This window comes from Anabrus simplex, chromosome X (assembly GCF_040414725.1).
Source record: "Anabrus simplex isolate iqAnaSimp1 chromosome X, ASM4041472v1, whole genome shotgun sequence".
Lineage (NCBI taxonomy): Eukaryota > Metazoa > Arthropoda > Insecta > Orthoptera > Tettigoniidae > Anabrus > Anabrus simplex.
In genome coordinates this window covers 197,324,397-197,345,070 of record NC_090279.1, presented here as the reverse complement: position 1 = coordinate 197,345,070, position 20,674 = coordinate 197,324,397, and the positions used below count along the sequence as shown (strand labels likewise).

At 39.3% G+C, this 20,674-nt stretch overlaps 1 protein-coding gene across 2 annotated transcripts in view; it reads left to right on the top strand.

Annotated features, from left to right (window-relative positions):
- Positions 1 to 5,544: 5,544 nt before the first annotated feature.
- LOC136886777 (uncharacterized) overlaps positions 5,545 to 20,674 on the top strand; it is a 44,550-nt gene continuing 29,420 nt past the window's right edge. For both annotated transcript variants that reach the window (XM_068230712.1, XM_067159583.2), the window contains exons 1-2: positions 5,545 to 5,616; positions 17,894 to 17,980. In XM_068230712.1, coding sequence (XP_068086813.1) covers positions 5,563 to 5,616; positions 17,894 to 17,980 — 141 coding nt within the window. In that variant the 5' untranslated portion in view covers positions 5,545 to 5,562. The remainder of the gene's footprint in view (positions 5,617 to 17,893; positions 17,981 to 20,674) is intronic.

Genomic DNA, 20,674 nt, shown 5'->3' with positions numbered 1-20,674 from the left:
ACAGCCCAAAGTTCCTGTGCTGGAATGACCAGGCCGCAGACAGCCGCGAGCACTGTTCTACCATTATTCCGTTAACTATGCACACTGCTCATTCCAATCAGTGCCTCAGAATTGACGTCAGAAAAGTTGGATGGCGCAGCCACGCGGTAGAATGTTGAAGCTGCAACATAGTGACTGGTGAGATTTATTTACATGGCGAAGCATTGACGTCGTGATGGAAACAGAAAGAAAATTGTCAAATTTCAGGAGGTACTGCTCTGTATACGGTTGCAAATCGTATAAAACGGATGCGAAATCTGTTCACTACTTTCCTGTACAAAAAGTTCAGAGAGAAAGATGGGTTTCCGCGCTGTCAATTGGAAAACGCGTTACGCGATATATGACAGTGTGCAGTCTGCATTCTTGTGAAGACGACTTCTTTCCACAGCGTAGGTATCGGTACTGTTTATTGTACTCATTGATACTTATTGTCTCTAATTTGTATTCACAAAGATTTAGCTACATCAAAAATACTGATAAACTTGTAGCCTAATACTTCTGTGCCGCACATAGAATGTAATCCGCTTTTTGTAAACTTCTTCATATGTGTAACAGCCGACAGTAAATTAACTATCTACATGTGAGTAATATCTTTAACTGGCAGTAATTAAGCGCTGCATTTAATATGTAGTATTTTTCCATCATAAATTAACTTTTTTTTGCTATTTGTTTTAAGTCACACCGACACAGATAGGTCTTATGGCGACGATGGGAACGGAAAGGTCTAGGAATGGGAAGGAGGCGGCCGTGGCCTTAATTAAGGTACAGCCCCAGCATTTGCCTGGTGTGAAAATGGGAAACGACGGAAAACCACCTTCAGGGCTGCCGACAGTGGGGTTCGAACCCACTATCTCTCGGATGCGAGTTCACAGCTTCACGATCTTAACTGCACGGCCAACTTGCCCGGTCATCTTAAATTAGAAGCCATAACCTAATTATTTGGTAGAATTGGACAAACCAAGTATACTTCAACCCCAAACAGCTGTGGCTGTAGAGGTTATAGTACTCTTAAATTATAATTTTCCAACTTTGGTCTACATATTCTGTAGGTAGTTATAATTTTTATACTTATTATTGTCGGTTCTAAGTTCTAAATTTTGTGCTGATGGTAAAAATGGAAGAACATTAAGTTTATGTGGGCTGTTCCAACACAAGAGTGTATAAAGCTTAGGATTTATTTGCTTTACAACATTTACTTAGTAGAATTATTATTTTCTTTCTTCCCCAAGATTACAGTTTATAAAACAGGTAACTACCCCGTCACCTGGCTAAGGCTTTGACATGGACCAAATCAACAAGAAATTACTCCATAACCTCTAATAGTGGAAAATTACAGTAGCTTAACTGTTAAGGTGAATCAGCGTGTCAACGGTAACATTTCTCTGACAAACCCTCTTTACATATACAGTTCCACTTCACATTTTCACCCCCTTGTTCAAGACAACATTAACTTTGTGCGGTTTTGAATCGATGTGGCATGATTGTAAACACAACGCTACAATACCAGTTTCATCTTCGGTTTCAAACATTTTACCTACACATATCAAGTAATTACACTTGAATATTTCTTTCCCTTCCACCAATGGACGCGTGAAATCTCCGACAACTCTCAACAGTTGCGCATACGACACCAAAGACATTTTGAATACTTAATAAATCCTACAGACGCACACCCGATCACTGTCATGTTTACTTCCCGTCACTATCTCGCCGCCATATTGGAAACAGCTTACCGAAAGCCCCTCCCCCGTTTCGGACGTCAATAGGGATTAATGCTATGATGAACCAGTGTGTTACGGACCAGTAGTATCAGAAAATGTATGAATCAGAAGAATGGGATGCTAAAGAAGATGGAGATCTACTGTAACTCCCCAGCTACTTCCTGCCAATATTCAGGCAGGCTGTTATACTCGGTACGCAGCAATACTCCCATCTATCGGAGATTAGTGGCAGCAGAAGACAAAGCACATCACAAGAAACAATGGTCAATGTAATGTTGTTGTTGTTGATCTTTATGTGCTTTCTATATAGTAGGCATTCACATTTAGTTTTCTTCCGACTCTGTGATATTAGGGCATCTTATAAAATTATTTATAGCGTAGACTATACATACTTATTTTCATTAAATTCTGTTTACCCATTTTCTCGTGACTCGGCATTGATATGGACTTAGCAACAAAAATCGCAATTCATGAATATCTCTTTCAGGATAGCCGGTACGGTAAAATGTATAAGACATAAATGATCGGAAATGTAATACTATATAACTTTAGTTATGTAGTATTATTTATCGATAGGGCCACTAATAACATAAATATTTGAGAATTAAATTTTAGGCTTTCCCCTAAAAGAGCATTTCACTCAGTGTGAATAAAATTATTTATATCCTAGATTGTAGCGATTTACTCCCTGACTTTACATACCGATTTTCATTAAATTCTCTTGAGCCGTTTTCTCGTGACGAGCGTACTCGCATACATACATACATACATACATACATACATACATACATACATACATACATACATACATACATTTAGACAGACAGATACGATGGAAAATAAATAAGTGCATTTCCTTGTTACTGTGGGGACAACCGATACAGAAATACCATTCTTTTTAAATTCTGAGCAATGTGCAGACAAAACTCTCATTTTATATATAGACTACAGATAAAAAAGAAAAAAAGAGATAAAAAATCCAAAGAGAAGCAGCTCAATTTGTTCTGGGCTATTTCCGACAAAAGAGTAGCGTTACAGAAATGTTGCAAAGTTTGGGCTGGGAAGACTTGGGAGAAAGGAGACGAGCTGCTCGACTAAGTGGTATATTCCGAGCTGTCAGTGGAGAGAGAGCGTGGGAGGACATCAGTAGACGAATAAATTTGGATGGTGTCTTTAAAAGTAGGAAAGATCACAATATGAAGATAAAGTTGGAATTCAAGAGGACAAATTGGGGCAAATATTCGTTTATAGGAAGGGGAGTTAGGGATTGGAATAACTTACCAAGGGAGATGTTCAATAAATTTCTAATATCTTTGCAATCATTTAAGAAAATGCTAGGTAAACAACAGATAGGGAATCTGCCACCTGGGCGACTGCCCTAAATGCAGATCAGGAGTGATTGACTGGTGAAATAATGGTAACTACAATTTTGTCTTATCAAGTTAAAGGAAGGGGACGCAAAATTATTTGGGCCCAGATGCGTTGCAGCAGTTAAATTTGGCCCTATCTACTACAGAAGTGTTTCTCTAAAAACCTCTGAATACAACATTACAAGACAGTAGTCAATACGCGAGTGAATGTCTAGTACGAAATTACAGCTGAATAATTTAGAAGTACGGTACTAGAAAGAAGACTTATACGGAAAATACTCGGTCCGCTAAAAACTACAGAACTTTGGGAACCAAGAAGTAATGATGACATATATCAGAACATAGAAAACATAACAGATACAATGCGGAAGAGGCGATTGATATTTTTGGGACATTGATACAGAATGGGTGACAACAGGTTAAGCGAATAGATCTTCAAACATGTTTCGAACAAGAAGTCAACAACAACCCGGATTCATGTGAAGTCAAGAAAGATTTGGAAAGAAACAATATAAGAGAAGAAGCAGCTACATATATATATGCTATTTTGTTTAAGGTCGCACCGACACAGATATGTCTTATGGCGACGATGGGACAGGGAAGGGCTAGGAGTTGGAAGGAAGCGGCCGTGGCCTTAATTAAGGTACAGCCCCGGCATTTTCCTGGTGAGAAATGGGAAACCACGGAAAATCATCTTCAGGGCTGCCGACAGTGGGGCTCGAACCCACTATCTTCCGATTACTGGATACTGGCCGCACTTAAGCGACTGCAGCTATCGAGCTCGGTGATAGAGATTTTAGAAAGAAAGTGTTAAAAGTGGAAGGATTCCAAGGTCGAGAGGGAAAGAAAACTGGTTCAAAATGGCCCGAGAAGAGGAAAAGGAGGCACAGTGATCAGATGAAGAAGTAATGGAGGGAGAAGAAGGAACAACAACGAATGAAGCATTGAAATTGTCACGTGATCCGTGGAAGATTCTAACGGAGAAAGAAATAGGCTAATAATAATAATAATAATAATAATAATAATAATAATAATAATAATAATAATAATAATAATAATAATAATAATGCCGCCTCTGTGGTGTAGTGGTTAGTTTGATTAGCTGCCACCCCCGCAGGCCCGGGTTCAATTCCCCGGCTCTGTCACAAAATTTGAAAAATGGTACTAGGGCTGGAACGGTTTACATTCAGCCTCGGGAGGTCAATTGAGTAGAGGTGGGTTCGATTCTCACCTCAGTCATCCTGGAAGTGGTTTTCCGTGGTTTCCCACTTCTCCTTCAGGCAAATGCCAGGATGGTACTTAACTTAAGGCCACGAAGGCTTCCTTCCCTCTTCCTTGACTATCCCTTCCAATCTTGCCGTTCCCCACAAGGCTACTGTTCAGCTAGCCAGCCTGGGCGAGTTACTGGTCCTCCCTCCCAGTTGTATCCCCCTGACCCAAAGTCTCACGCTCCAGGACACTGCCTTGAGGCAGTAGAGGTGGGATCCCTCGCTGAGTTCGAGGGAGAAACCAAGCCTGGATGGTAAACAAATTATTATTATTATTAATAATAATAGTCCGCTTCTGTGGTGTAGTGGTTAGTGTGATTAGCTGCCACCCCCGGAGGCCCGGGTTCTATTCCCGGCTCTGCCACGAAATTTGAAAAGTGGTACGAGGGCTGGAACGTGGTCCACTCAGCCTCGGGAGGTCAACTGAGTAGAGGTGGGTTCAGTTCCTACCTCAGCCATCCTGGAAGTGGTTTTCCGTGGTTTCCCACTTATCTTCCTTGTCTATCCCTTCCAATTTTCCCAACCCTCTACAAGGCTCCTGTTCAGCATAGCAGATGAGACTGCCTGTGCGAGGTACTGTTCCTCCTTCCCAGTTGTATCCCCCGATCCAAAGTCTCACACTCCAGGACACTGCCCTTGAGGCGGAAGAGGTGGAATCCCTCGCTGAGTCTGAGGGGAAAACCAACCCTGGAGGGTAAACAGATTAAGACATAAATAAATAAATGAATAAATAAATAAATAAATAAATAAATAAATAATAATAATAATAATAATAATAATAATAATAATAATAATAATAATAATAATAATAATAATAATAATAATCCTTGGCCTGTAGTACTGTGGCCTTCATCGGAAATGTGTTGCTTCGTGGCTTATTATTGAATGACTGATTACCACTTAATAAATGTGCCGACGCGCGCTGTGTTCAAGAACAGAATCCACTCTTGCTGACGCACGATCGTGCTATCTCCGTTAAATACACACCTCCAAAGGTCGTGGGTTTAACGCGGTGATTCACCGTAAGCAACACTTCTGCAAGGTGGCTTCCTGTACAGCTGAATAGTGATTTGATTGATAAGCAAAACAAACTTTGAGTATAAAGCCTTGACATAATCTCTTGGCGGCGTTTTAGAGCAAGGCGCTTCCACAAGTTTACATATCATGAACCAAAGAATATCCTTCGTCGTGCTGCTGTTGGCTGTTACTGTCTTCATGGTAAGGTATTGATTGTGTGTGTGTGTTTTTTTCTGGCCGATCCCGACCACAGGCCTACATACGTCTTGATGTACTAAACTATCGATAGTTCATTCAATATCTATACTTTCGCTGACAATACCGAAAACAAATATCGACTTTCTCGACATCGTGTGATATATTTTCCAAATATAAGGATTCAAATTTTTATTCTTTCTTCTTCTTTCTTAATCTGTTTACCCTCCAGGGTCGATTTTTCCCTCGGACACGCCTCAAGGGCAGTGTCCTGGAGCGTGAGACATTGGGTCGGGGATACAACTGGGAAGGATGACCAGTACCTCGCCCAGGCGGCTTCACCTGCTATGCTGAACAGGGGCCTTGCGGGGGATGGGAAGATTGGAAGGGATGGACAAGGAAGAGAGAAGACCGAGCTCGATAGCTGCAGTCGCTTAAGTACGGCCAGTATCCAGTATTCGGGAGATAGTGGGTTCGAGCCCCACTGTCGGTAGCCCTGAAGATGGTTTTCTGTGGTTTCGCATTTTCACACCAGGCAAATGCCGGGGCTGTACCTTAATTAAGGCCACGGCCGCTTCCTTCCACATCCTAGACCTTTCCTATTCTATCGTCGCCGTAAGACATATCTATGTCGGTGCAACGTTAAGCAAAATAAAAAAAATAAAATAAAAAAAAGAAGAAGAAGAGGGAAGGAAGCGGCCGTGGCCTTAAGTTAGGCACCATCCCGGCATTTGCCTGGAGGAGAATCGAGAAACCACGGAAAACCACTTCCAGGATGGGTGAGGTGGGAATCGAGCCCACCTCTACTCACTTGACCTCCCGAGGCTGAGTGGACCCCGTTCCAGCCCTCGTACCACTTTTCAAATTTCGTGGCCGAGCCGGGAATCGAACCCGGACCTCCGGGGGTGGCAGCTAATCACACTAACCACTACACCACAGAGGCGGACCAAATTTTTATTATTATTATTATTATTATTATTATTATTATTATTATTATTATTATTATTATTATTTCTTCGTTATGCCCGTTTACAGAGTACGTTGAACTTGTTAGCTTGATGATGTTTTTCCCTTCTTCTTCTTCTCCCAAAATCTTTCCATGAACTCGCTATGCTGTTTCTTGCGTTCTTCCGTCCATTATTATTATTATTATTATTATTATTATTATTATTATTATTATTATTATTATTATTATCCGGTCTAGAAAGGCAAGAATAACGGCCAAGAGGATTCGTCATGCTGAACTCACGACACCTCCTAATCTGCAGGCCTTCGGGCTGAGCAGCGGTCGTTTGGTAGGCCAAGGCCCTTCAAGGGCTGTAGTTTCATGGTGTTTCGTTTGGTTTATTATTATTATTATTATTATTATTATTATTATTATTATTCATCGTTAGGGGCGCTAAGGACCTCGAGATCTCAACTGTTTGTCTTCTTGCGGGCAAGTGTGTTTTCTTCCATACATCAGAATGGGCATGCTTCAGTCGAGTAGGGACTTCTTCTGGGTATAGTGCGCATTGGTATCACCCAAATATCACTATAAAATTTGTCACAAATGGAACATAATAATTGCTTTTACACATATCAAGTGAAAAATCCCTAGCAAATTAAGAAATATTTGATTTTTGGAGAATATTATTATGTTCCATTTGTGACAAATTTTACAGTGATATTTGGGTGATACCAATGCGCATCGTACCCGCTTTTACACATATCAAGTGAAAAATCCCTGGCAAATTAAGAAATACCGTCGTTATTTGAGAAATATGAAAACATACTTAAGGCTTGTAGACAGGACTGGTTTATGTCGTACTGCGCTGCTGGTGCAGTCTTTTGTTACTTTCTTCAGGTCCAGGGCTAGCACCGTGGAATGGGAGTGCTATGTCTGTACATTCTCATTATCTTTGTCCATATGACTAGAGCGGCCAGTTCAAACAGCAAAATGGAGGTCAACAGAAAAATAGCATGATCCCTGGACCAATAAATATTTTTATTTCTGTTCGAACGAAAGTAGCTCGATCCCTGGACCAATAAATCACCAGTCCACTGAATTTTTCTTATGTACATTGGCCATACCATTTTGTCGCCTATTAAATATTGTATATCGCGATACAATTCATGAAATGATGATGTTTGACAAGTGAAGCAATGAAACGAAAGCAAAGAACTTCAGTGAACACAGATATCACACAGGAAATCGTTGAAAGTGTAAGACAAGACACGTGTGTCACTGTGAGTGCAACACCAAATGTACTTGTAAAGTGGTAAAGTACGTATACATAATATTCTCCAAAAATCAAATATTTCTTAATTTGCCAGGGATTTTTCACTTGATATGTGTAAAAGCAATTATTATGTTCCATTTGTGACAAATTTTATAGTGATATTTGGGTGATACCAATGCGCATCGTACCCCTTCTTCTTGATGAACCTGTCTATGTGTTTGAGTGATACTCGGAGTTGATTGTCTGTTTCTGTGATTCCATATTTTAAAGGATCCTTATCGAGACTTCTGAAGTAGAATAAGCAACGTTTACAGATTCTTTCAGCTGGCAATCTGAAGAGGCGTCGTAAAAATCCACCTTTTCCGGATTACGCTTGATATCTTCTCGGTGTGGGTGTATATTTCTAAGTTGCTTCGAAGTCTGTAAACACCATCTTTGAGACTGGGACCAAGAAATTTTCGGATAATCCTCCTTTCCTTAATTGCCAGTTTTTTCGAGCAGGCTGTTGCATATAATGCCTCATGTCGAATTACAGTTTGATACTGCCGAATTTTTGCATTTCGAGAGATGGTCGTTTTGTTATATATGTTTTGAGTGAGTCGAAAGTCTGTTTCAAACTTGTTGATACGTGTTATGACGGCGAACTTCTCAGAATTGTTGAATTCAACCCACTCACCAAAGTATTTGAATTTTTCCACTTTCAAGATTCTACCTTGGGTAGGCAGAAGATGTATAATGTTAGAAATGAAGTGGGTTTTGGTATAGAAGATTTTGAGGGTCGCTTGGTGTGGGCATTTCAGTGGGCTTGGCAGAATGCATGTAATAGCAACTTCTGGCTCAGTGAGGAAAGCAACATGAAACTGTCTCACTCCTCATTTCTCTAGTACGCCTCTTCAGTGACGCCTAGTCCACTTATGACGGCTGATGGCGGAGCTATTGAGGATCTAACCAGCCTTCGGGCTGACCACTCACTATACATACATACAGTACAAGCAGTGATGGTAAATTGTGAACACAATATTGAACTTCGTTCAAGTGGCAATCCTATAATTAGGCAAGTTATAAAATAAAAACATAAAAAATCTTCATTCTTTCTTTCTTAATCTGCTTACCCTCCAGGGTCGGCTTTTCCCTCGGACTCAGCGGGGGATCCCACCTCTACTGCCTCAAGGGCAGTGTCCTGGAGCTTCAGCCTCTTGGTCGGGGATTACAACTAGGATCACCAGTACCTCGCCCAGGCGGCCTCACCTGCTATGCTGAACAGGGGCCTTGCGGGGTGATGGGAAGATGGGAAGGGATAGACAAGGAAGAGGGAAGGAAGCGGCCGTGGCCTTAAGTTAGGTACCATCCCGGCATTTACCTGGAGGAGAAGTGGGAATCCACGGAAAAGCACTTCCAGGATGGCTGAGGTGGGAATCGAACCCACCTCTACTCAGTTGACCTCCTGAGGCTGAGTGCACCCCGTTCCAGCCCTCGTACCACTTTCAAATTTCATGGCAGAGCCGGGAATTGAACTCGGGCCTCTGGGGGTGGCAGCTATTCACACTAACCACTACACCACAGAGGCGGACACAGTGTTTACATAACGAAGTGAATGTAGCTTCCGTAATACTAAACGCATCAACCTAGGGATGAATTTCATTATAAAGTCTCATTGCTCTGTTAATTGGGAAGTTCTTATGATTTTCAGTCTTGGCCTTTGAAAGAAAGAAGATATTTCTATGAAACACCGGATCCCGTGAGATCTCAGAAGTTAAGCAACATTGGGCGTGGTCAAGATTTGGATGGGTTGCTATGCGCTGTTAGTGGGGGGTAAGGGAATAGAGGAGCGGAAAGGAACTGGCCACCCTATTGTACGTAAACTCCGGCTCAGGCACACCTCTGCGGAGGTTCGGACCTGCCTTCGGGCAGAATACACCCTTACCTTACTTTTACTTAGTTTCTATGGTGCATAGAAAGATAATATTTGAGTCATCAATTTTATAATTAATTATTTTATACAGAAAAATCAAATATTTGCAATTTCGTCTGTGGTGCAAGTTATTCGCAACATATTCCTTGAGTATATTTGAACAATTTATGAAGGTTCCTTGTGATTATTGGGTTCCAAATAATTGAGCCATACTCAAGTCTGGACCTTATAAGCTGGACGATGTGGAAGAATCACAGCTCTCATGGATTAGGAGGAAATTTGGTGAACATTATCTGTGTGAAGGTCATGCTTACGCTTCTTAGATCAATAGGAGCATAGGGTTATCAAGTATCGATATCTTCCAAAGTTTCGAATTCCAAGAAACTTGAAACGTTAAGGCAAGCAGTGCGTTTTTCTGATGTATTACATTTTTATTAACATAATGCTAATAAGTAATACATTCTGTAAAATAATAACAGGTCTTGAATGCAGAACCAATAGCGGACTTGGAAGAATATGTGAAGATATCAACATTCAAGCAGGTATAGCTAGGAAGGTAGTCAAATATTGGTTAACATTAAGGGGGGACCGACACCTTTGACCGACCAAAAATGCGAATTTTTAATGTATTTTTTCATATAAAATTGAACTTTTCTCTCTATAACAGTGCAAAAGTTTTGTTAATATTTCCTTTATCGGTAAGTTTGTGGCTCGTTACCAGTGTGTTGTTGTATGTTGGGTATTTAGCCCGAAGGCTGGTTTGATCCTCTGCAGCTCCGCCAACAGCTGTCATAAATAGCCTAGGCGTCACTGAAGAGGCATACTAGGGAAATGAGGAGTGAGGTAGTTTCCCGTTGTTTTCCTCACCGAGCCAGAAGTTGCTATTACATATCAGTCTGCCAAGCCCACTGAATTGCATGCACCAACCGACCATATGAGCGATATTTTCACACCATTCTTAACAGGGACTGGCTGCATAAGGAAGGGTATTACTAGCATCACTCATAACTTACCTCAGTCACTTTCATATTGTCAAAGCCAAGGATGAGACTGAGACAGGCGAATGAAAGTAACAAATTTGATATAGCCCATACCAGAAGACATAGTGCACTGTAAACATTACATCTCGCCAGCAAACTTTTGTTTTTCGGAACCGTTTACCTGAGAACTCTGAAATATTTTAAGATATTAAGATCAAATTTTGCATGGATGTATATTTCATACATAAGAAGAATATGAAGAAGAAAATATTTATCGAGCTAGCTTCAATGGTTAAGTTAAAAAAAATATATTTTCAAATGAAAATTAATGAAAAATTTGACTACTTGAAAATAACTTTATGAAAAACGTATGTATACTTGATGGTCTTCACTAATTCTAGTACATGTTGTAACTATAACATTACTAATCATAATAAAAAAGAATAATCGAAAAGGAGATCTTTTCTCGCTTAGCACAGCCATGGAAGATGCAGGACTCACTCTACAAGAGGAACTGCGTAAGGTCACCGGAATGTGATTGTGGTGGCCCACGGCAAACCATCCCCCATATCGTCGGTAGCTGCAAGATACGCGCCTCCTCGGACAGCTGAAATAAATAAGCATAACAACACCAGATTAAACATTAAAATGATGATTATTGGCTAAACAATGTGAAAAGGATGCTCGAAAGAATAGGAATGGGAGAATACTGGGGTAGAGAATTTCAGAACAAAGATAAGAAATTCGGCAAGAAAGTAACGATTAGAAAGAAGGGTATTTTGAGAGAATCGGATGATAATGGCAGAATGAAAGACTAAATGAAGATTATCGGAATTCTGTGAAATTATCCAAAATATGTCAATAAGGAAAGTAAGGCTTTCAAATAGAGATGTAAGAGATGTGGTGTGGATCTGAAAGAGAATCATAACGAGAAGCATTGTTTATTTTGTGGAGAAATACTGGAAAAGGCGCATTTATTGAGAGTAAGAGTAGAATACTTCCATCTCCTAGTTCCCGATGGTATACGGACATTTGCTGTCACTAAGATGTACTTGTGCCCATTCACAGGAGATTTGTGGTCACTACAGCGGGGAGTGGGCATCATTAGCTTAATCTCGGGGTATCCCCGCTAACCTGCCTGGGCTCCTGCTCTCTCGTTCTAGATCAACATTCTTCTCTCGCGCGCATTAGAGACAAACGCCACTCTATATTGAAACTTCCTGGTGTAAGTATTTACTGTTGTATTCTGTAATGGAGTTGACAGTTACTACCAGGGCAAATCGTTGTGCATATTACAATCCTTATATGTACAGAACGTACAGGGAAAGTTAACATGGCATGGTCACCTGGGTCTGTCCGAAGGATAAGAACAGGTCATGTCATGTTTTTTGAAACATGGATTAGATCAGATGACGGTTTTTTGAGTAGCAATCTTAACATTGGCGCATAGTTGAAACACGTTAAAAAACGGATTCTTTCTGCGTTCCATCTGCGATAAAAATATTAAAATAATTACAAATTCAAAACCTAACGTAAAATGAAACGAGGAAAATGATGACGTCATTTGATTTTCTGTAGTCCTATTGGTTATTGGTTATTTAATGGTTATTGGTTATTTAATGAACAACCTCCAAACTCGAGAATTATCTCCATGATTATTGGTGTATGCATTTCAGTGGGCTTGGCAGACTGATATGTAATTGCAACTTCTGGCTCGGTGAGGAAAGCAACGGGAAACTACCACACTCCTCATTTCCCTAGTACGCCTCTATGATATGTTTTAAAGTACTGATTCCCATCACATTTTATCCAGAAGGTTAATGTAGAAGGAGAGAGCAGGAAACCGAGCTCGATAGCTGCAGTCGCTTAAGTGCGGCCAGTATCCAGTATTCGGGAGATAGTAGGTTCGAACCCCACTGTCGGCAGTCCTGAAAATGGTTTGCCGTGGTTTCCCATTTTCACACCAGGCAAATGCTGGGGCTGTACCTTAATTAACGCCACGGCCGCTTCCTTCCCATTACTGGCCCTTTCCTGTCCCATCGTCGCCATAAAACCTATCTGTGTCGGTGCGACGTAAAGCAACTAGCAAAAAATAATAATAATGGAGATACCTCGAGATTAAGTTAATGAGGCCCTCCCCCTGCTGCATTGACCTCAAATCTCATCTCCTGTGAATGCTAGGGAATTTCTGTGAGTGGACACTAGTATATCTCAGTGACCGCAAATATCCGACAACCTGCCTGAAACTGGACAGGGAGCAAGCACTCTTTTATTGCAATCCTTTAAGTTCGACACATTCATTACATTTTCATCTTATAATTATTTGACTATTACTACACTAAATCTACTGAGGTATGAGTGATGCTAGTAATGCCATTCCTTCTGCAGCCAGTCCCTGCTTTGAATGGTGTGAAAATATTGCTCATAGGCTCGGTTGGTGTATGCATTTCAGTGGGCTTGGCAGACTGATATGTAATTGCAACTTCTGGCTCGGTGAGGAAAGCAACGGGAAACTACCACACTCCTCATTTCCCTAGTACGCCTCTTCCGTGATGCCTAGGCCATCTATGACAGCTGATGGCAGAGCTGTTGAGGATCCAACCAGCCTTCGGGCTGAGGACTAAACATACATACAATACATCTAATTTATTTAGTCCTAGACGTTAACAATGCTATATTGTCTAGGACAACATATATATTCCCCTTCCGTTAGCTTATTTAATGCTTATTTTTGTGTCACAAGTCTAATGGAGTGTCCTACCATTCAATTCACTTGTACTTAATGGCTGAATTAAGGACAGAAGTTAATGACACGACAACCATTTACAACCTGTGCCAATAAAGTACTATCAACATAGATGAGCAATGCACGACAGTGACCTTACTGTCCTTCGAAATAGTCCCCTCCCATAACTATACACTGCTGAGATCGGCGATACGTGTCCTGGAAACTTTGCAAGAAGGCTTCCTTTAGAATGGTGTTTCAAAGCCTCGTCACGTTTCGTTGGATGTCAGGAATATCGTCAAATCTCTTTCCTTTCAAAGAGAGTTTGATATGTGACTTTTCGGCTCTGACCTTTTTTCGACGAGGGGAGCTCGGAGAACGCCATTCCATGCTTTGCCGTTTCGTTGCAGGGTCGTACCTGAGACACCAGGTTTCATCCTCAGTGACAATACAGTTCAAGAAATTTGGTGTCGCATGCGGCGTTTCGACAAAATCCTGTGAAGCCTCTAAAAGTGCCTACTTCTGATCGTCAGTCAAGTGATGTGGCGCAAGACGAGAACACGTTTCCCTCTTTCCTAATTTCTGGGTAACGATTTGTCGCACGGATTCACGGTTAATCTGCAGTTCATCCGCTATCATGCCTTCAAAGACCACCGAAAGGACTTTACAATAAATCCGACGATCAGATTCGAGACAACCGAAACACAACCCAATGAGGTACATGAGGAAAAGAAAACAACATATGAGCCAACAATCCCGTTCTATCAACAAGAATACCAACTGGATGATATGGAAATCATAGGATTAATGGTTGGCGCTAGAGGAACAATTCCTCTTCTTTTCGTCAAGTTCTGGAAATCATTTAACATCGATGAGGCATTAATAAGAGAAGTAGTAGTGACTGCCTTGAAATATTCTATCCAAATCCTAAAGAACAATATCCACCAAAATTTTTAATGCAATAACATATTATGTAAAATGTGGCCTGTGTATGTACTCAATTCACAATTACTCTTAATATTCATCTTGCCTTTTTTTGGTATACTTTGTCCTCAAGGGCAATATTCAGTTGGAGAAAGTGGAAATAAATAAATTGTGTAGAATTCTCTTTCACTTTCTATTTTTGTTTTATATTTACTTCCCACATATTTAACTCTAAGTGCTTTGGTTGTCCTACATACTCTTAATATATTCGCTTCTTCCACTTCTTCTCCACAGAGTAAACACTGATTTTCGTTATTTCTCTCTGACTCTTATCTATATAAATAAAATCGTAACGACCTTGTCTATCATGATAGACCACTTTTCACCAAGACACTTTTCTAGTTCATGGTTTTTTACTTCACATAGATTTTTAACATGTTAACCTCCCCAAAATTCTCATCTTCACATATTTCTTTCAAAATAGTTTCACCAAACTCGGCTAAGTTTTAAGACTTCACTGAACCGACTTCTGAAGAAGATGATTTTTGAGCTGTACCCAGTTAAATGGTTTCAGCGCATGAAATGGTTAAGCCCATTTTTCAACATAGGTAATTAATGTGTCATAAAATAAACTTGAAATTTCCAGGAATTGAGATTATTTAAGCAAGGCATCCTCTTGCAATGTAGCCCCCTTATCATAGACTGAATTTTCGTAGTTTGAAAGTTCTCATCTTTTCTTAATCTGATTTTCTTGTCAATATTTCTAACTCCTCCAAAACTTAATTTGATAACATAAAAAAAATTGGGGCAAATATTCATTTATAGGAAAGGGGGGTTAGGGATTGGAATAACTTACCAAGGGAGATGTAAATAAATTTCCAATTTCTTTGCAATCATTTAAGAAAAGACTAGGAAAACAACAGATAGGGAATCTGTCACCTGAGCGACTTCCCTAAATGTAGATCAGTAATGATTGATTGATTGATTGGTTGATCTGCTGCCTCAATATTTTTTTATGGTTGATGAAAGCGCTTTCAGTTGGCTCTGAATAAAATAGCCGTGCTTGAAGATCCCTAAAGAAATATTTTAAGATCTATAAGATTTTAGCCCCTCGTAAATATCGATGGTTGTATTCACAAGGAAAGCCATCTACTCTTTACACTACGAATCGCCTGTTTTTCAGCAAACTGGGAAAACTCTTTCAGTTCAACACGAATGGTGTAAATGCGGAAATGCATTTTATTTACAATGGTTTCTACTATCAGCACTGGTTTGTACCGCATTATGCAATATGTATGTTGGACAACGTACACCATGAATGCTGCTCTTCAGCAAAGGTTTTACTCTTGCAAAAATGTTGTTTTGTCCCCTTCTCCCTGCACCTCTAACATTTGCGTTACATTTGTTGTCACATGATGCAACAATGTTATCCCTCAGATGGAATTTATTAAGAACTTCCTTGATAAGATTTGTGATGACATCAGCAGTTTCATCTGTTATTCTGGAAGTCAATTATCTTTACCTAAATGTCCTTACTTGGCACAAAATATCGAACAAGCACTGGTCTCAATTTTATATATTTGTGATTAGAAGTGTCCAGCGTAACTGAAATGTTATTCGCACTTTTCAACTCCTCACACATTTGATACACTGCATATGGAGCACACTCGTTATTATAGAATGACTTGGTTCTCGAACTCGTAGACAGCTCCCTGATGATTGCAGCAGTGCAGTCCATTGACCTGAAGTTTCATCGCATGGAAAGAAAGCAAACCTTTCTCAGCAGAGATAAGTTTGTTTTTTTCACAGTTTATAATGGCACTATTCTCATATTTTATTACAAAAGCCATCCTATTTTGAGACGAAGTTTTACTTGAAAGAGCTAGCTTGTGTTTCTTCATACTGTGTCGCACAACTGCAGATTGGTCACCATGGTGACCAAAGATCTTCAAAATTCGTGTCTTGTTTAGTTTGGTATGTTTTCTTTACTCTTTGGTATGGCCACATTTGTTTTCCACTTGGTTGTGCTAAATGTTACTTAAAAAGGCACGCTATCTCAAAACATACGGGACTATTAATAAAACCGGGACAATATGCGTCACGTATGTATTTTGTCGGGACCACGGGACTCTTAAGGGAAACTAGATGACCTGTGCTGTTCCGCGGCATTCGTTATAAATAGGTCAGATAAGTCGTCTTGATATGCCTGTCGTAGACATATTGTTTTGTCTGTCCTTTTTGAACAGTTTTATGATCATCGAATACTGGTTCATAATAGTTGATTCATTCGTAATGTAGTTTATAATTCTTATGTCCATACAATATTCACTGTGTTTCGATCATTCGCGCGTGTCTGATTCTTAATATTTTCAAATGATCTTGCCTGAGAAAGTGCCACATACAATTGGTCGTGACTGAACATGGTTCGGGTAACTAGACAGCCACTTTTTCAAGAGTTCGTCCCTGTGCTTTATTAACAGCCTTCCAGTCTGTACTTCACAGGTTGCTAAGCGACTAACACCTTTATTAATATTCTGACATGTGATTTTCATCCTTAGTAATGTCATAGCATGCAGACATGTTTGAATACTACCTGTCAAGCCAGAGAGTATAGACTTCATTTAATCACGAAAGAATAATATTCCCTGCTAGATACTCTTTGATTCTCTAACCGTTCCCAGCAACAGATGGCAGAGCTTTCTTATAACTTACATGCTGCTAACAGAAAAAAGTCTACGTACAAACAGACCCCATCATGACATACGCCTTAGACATTATCTGGGAACACCTAACGAAGGATAGACTAGCTACACGAGAAAGAGTGAAGGTCATGTATCTTTAAAAAGTTCTCTGCCTGGCAAAAACGCTCCTTCGACACTAACCTGTGAGCTCACAAGACAACCGTTCTATATAGCAGAACTGCGATTAAAAATAAACGACATAATACCAAGCTTAATATCAAGAACTTCAGGATAAAAATGCAAATATTTGGATAGTCCTTTTTTTTACCAAACAGACGGCATAATGACGTCAGAATGGATGAATTCTGACTATGAACTGCAGCATACCATAACGCGCTTCTTATTACTTATTATACAACTATTGAAAAGGGCAGGCAAAACAATATAACTACAACAGGCATATCAAGACGAGTTCTCTGACCTATTTATAACGAATGGTGCGGAGCCACTAGTTATATCAGAATATTAATAAAAGTGTTAGTCGCTTAGCAACCTGCTAAATACAGACTGTATTGTAAGCCTTCGCCTGCAATTAGTAGACTGATCATTTAGTGATTTGATTTTATGAATTACTCAACGTTGGCTGAACTTAAGAGACCTATCAATGTCTGATGATTCACCGGGAGACAATTCCGGAGAGAATAGAAAAGTACCGGTAATGAAGAAATTAGTAAACTTTTGTAATACATAGATAAGGGACGATCCCGTAAAATATGGGACAACTTGTCAGCCTAGGATAGAAGATATTCAGCGCTGTAATTTATATATTTTTGTTCCAGGTCTCTGCTCATTTGAAGAAGAAACTGTGCGACTGTGGCTTAAAGAAAGCTTTAGCAATCGATGGCTGCGGCTGTGAAAAGTTTGTGGTAAGTTCTTCTTCACTTCTTTTATCGTTAGTAGTTGCATTCGTATTTGACGCGAAAATCACTTAGCGCATACACATTATTACCTTTTATATCGTTGTAAATACTCTCCCCAAATTTGTATGTTATAATGCCAATTAGTGGTCATGAAAGTCTGCGTCTTAAGAATATAATACAGCACGACACAATGTGAAAGAACATGTTAAATCTAAACAAACTTAACATTACTTTGAACATTCTCCTTCCTTACTTTATTGCAACGAAATCATTGAGATTTTCTCAAAAGTTTCTTTTATTTGCAAGATTTCATATTCAGTAGAAATAATGTCAAGAGAATTTAGTCGTTCTTGTACCACTTAAGTTCGATGAAAACCCTTAAGGAAACCAGGAAGTGTGAGAGGCTCAAAAATGGCAATTTTCGTTTTTGAGCTTTAAAAATCTCTAATCTTTCCTGAAGAATTTGGTGTATCAATTATTGTGCTGAAGTTATATTTTGAGGCAATAAAATTAGTTGTAAACATAACTCTGTATGCTGAATATCATTAAATGCCAGATACCAGTCAAATATTCGTTTTGGATTTTCCGTAACTTATATATTTTAAAATGTTGTGTACCCTTTTCTCGGAAACTATCACATCAATGTATTTGAAACTTGGTAGCCACTTAGATAGTATACAGATCTGCTTGTGAAAGCAAATTTTATCAGATATCTTGATTAGTTCATGAAGAGCTATTGAAGAAAACTGAAAATTTTAGAGAAAATTTCAGTTTTCAGCTAGGATATAAAAATGAATAATTTCTCAACTTCTGTAAACAATAGGTCAATAATTTTACTTCATCAGCTCAAGAAAGTTTTAAATGTTATGGATGCAAAGTTTTTTGCGTCTGGTTTGAATATTTTCCCAGAAAAAGGTACATCAGGTAAAGGAATTTTTAACATTTTTTTTTAAATATCAGTTTTATAATGTTCTTTCTGACACAAAATATTAAACATAGAAGCTTCATATTCAACCCAAATAATGATGAATGTATTTTGAATATATCAAAAGAGCATTCAAGGAGATTCCTCTCTTAGTTTCTGAGATTTATAATTAAACATCGGAAGTTACTTTGTTATCGTTTCACACTTCCCGGTTCCCTTTAAGACTTTTAACTGAAAAAATATCCGTTCAACAGAAGAATTTGCTATGCTGGGCTTTCATTAACTCTTTGAAGCACAATATGTGTATTTGTAATGAAAATGTTCATAACATGTTTATTTCTTCTATATGCACTTAGAATAGTATCATAAGAGTGAGTTTGAAACTCTTAGTGTTTTGGTGTGAGTGGTATGAGGTGGTATAAATAGCATACCACCATGCCAGTTGGTCTGTAAAAATTTCAACCTATATATACGCTAAAAATTACAAATGTACCTTATTTTGCTATTACTTATTTACTGTTATTTATTTATTTAATTAATACAATGATAAATTTGATAAAATTGTGTTCATTTATTACAAAAAAGGAAAAAACTAAGCACACAAATATAATATCGAAACAAACAAAAGAAAATGTTCTTACAGAAAAATTACATTGCTTCTCTAAATACCAGCAACACTGTCCTCAAATTTGTGAAAATCGTGGAAACATGTTTTGTTTTCACTTGAGGCACAACGGAACTTGTTGTCTACTACAGACTCTTCATTGGATGGAACGTCACACAAAATTGTCTCTATTTCACTGTCTTTTAGTTTCGTCATTCGTCCTTCAAGCGAAATTATCTGAAATTCCGTTAGAAATTGACGTTAGAGAACGGAGCGTAACAAACTCACGAGCGAGTGGAAATAAAACTAATTGAAATAACAACCATCACAACGGAATAGGGGTTTTCACCAGCAGAGCCAGTGACTCAGTGGTTACCATAGCAACTCCGCTATTACCCAGACGACTTTATATTATCTTCCACTGGCAGCTCTTCGCTCTTGTCAGTTGTTATCCAGCAAACTGCAAAGTGTGAGCCAATGTTTTCGTGTAGCAGATAAGAGCCGATCTGTCTGGGCAGAACAGGAAGTTCGTGCTTGCAGGCCACATTCCTCATTCTTGCATTCTTCTCATCTCCACACAGTACGTTTGGCTATAGCATTCACGGTCCATGTTTAGGTGGTACAGGCATGGTGGTAAATAAAACATACCACCCACTATTCCCAAGCGAGGAACATGGACATTCAAAAGGACAGTAAACTGATTCTCATATACCTTAGCTCTAATATGTAGTGAAATGCTCAGCAGAAATAAACCGCACAAACATAGGTTTTTACAGCCACAATCCGGTAAAAAACAACGGTGACGCTCCGATGCTCATTTCTCTGAAGTAAGGACACCCATATGCAGCCAATAAGAAGAACGGAGCATAGCGCTCACCCTATCCGCAAAGCAGAGAACTAGGTATGTGGTGGTAGTAGATATTTACCATCATGCCACGTCCCCAGAATGAATTGAAAAGGTGGTATATATTTCATACCACCATGCTGTCATGACGTTTGGAAATATCGATTTCACTTCGTTTTAAAGAATGAGAGTGTAGGAAATCTGGGCAGTACAATTGATCCATGTGGTAATAGGTGTCAAGATGCAAGCTTCTTACCCTTCATATCTACAATTCATGAACTGTATGAACATTATTTTAAAGAAACTCAGCTCGCCGCTGTCATTCAG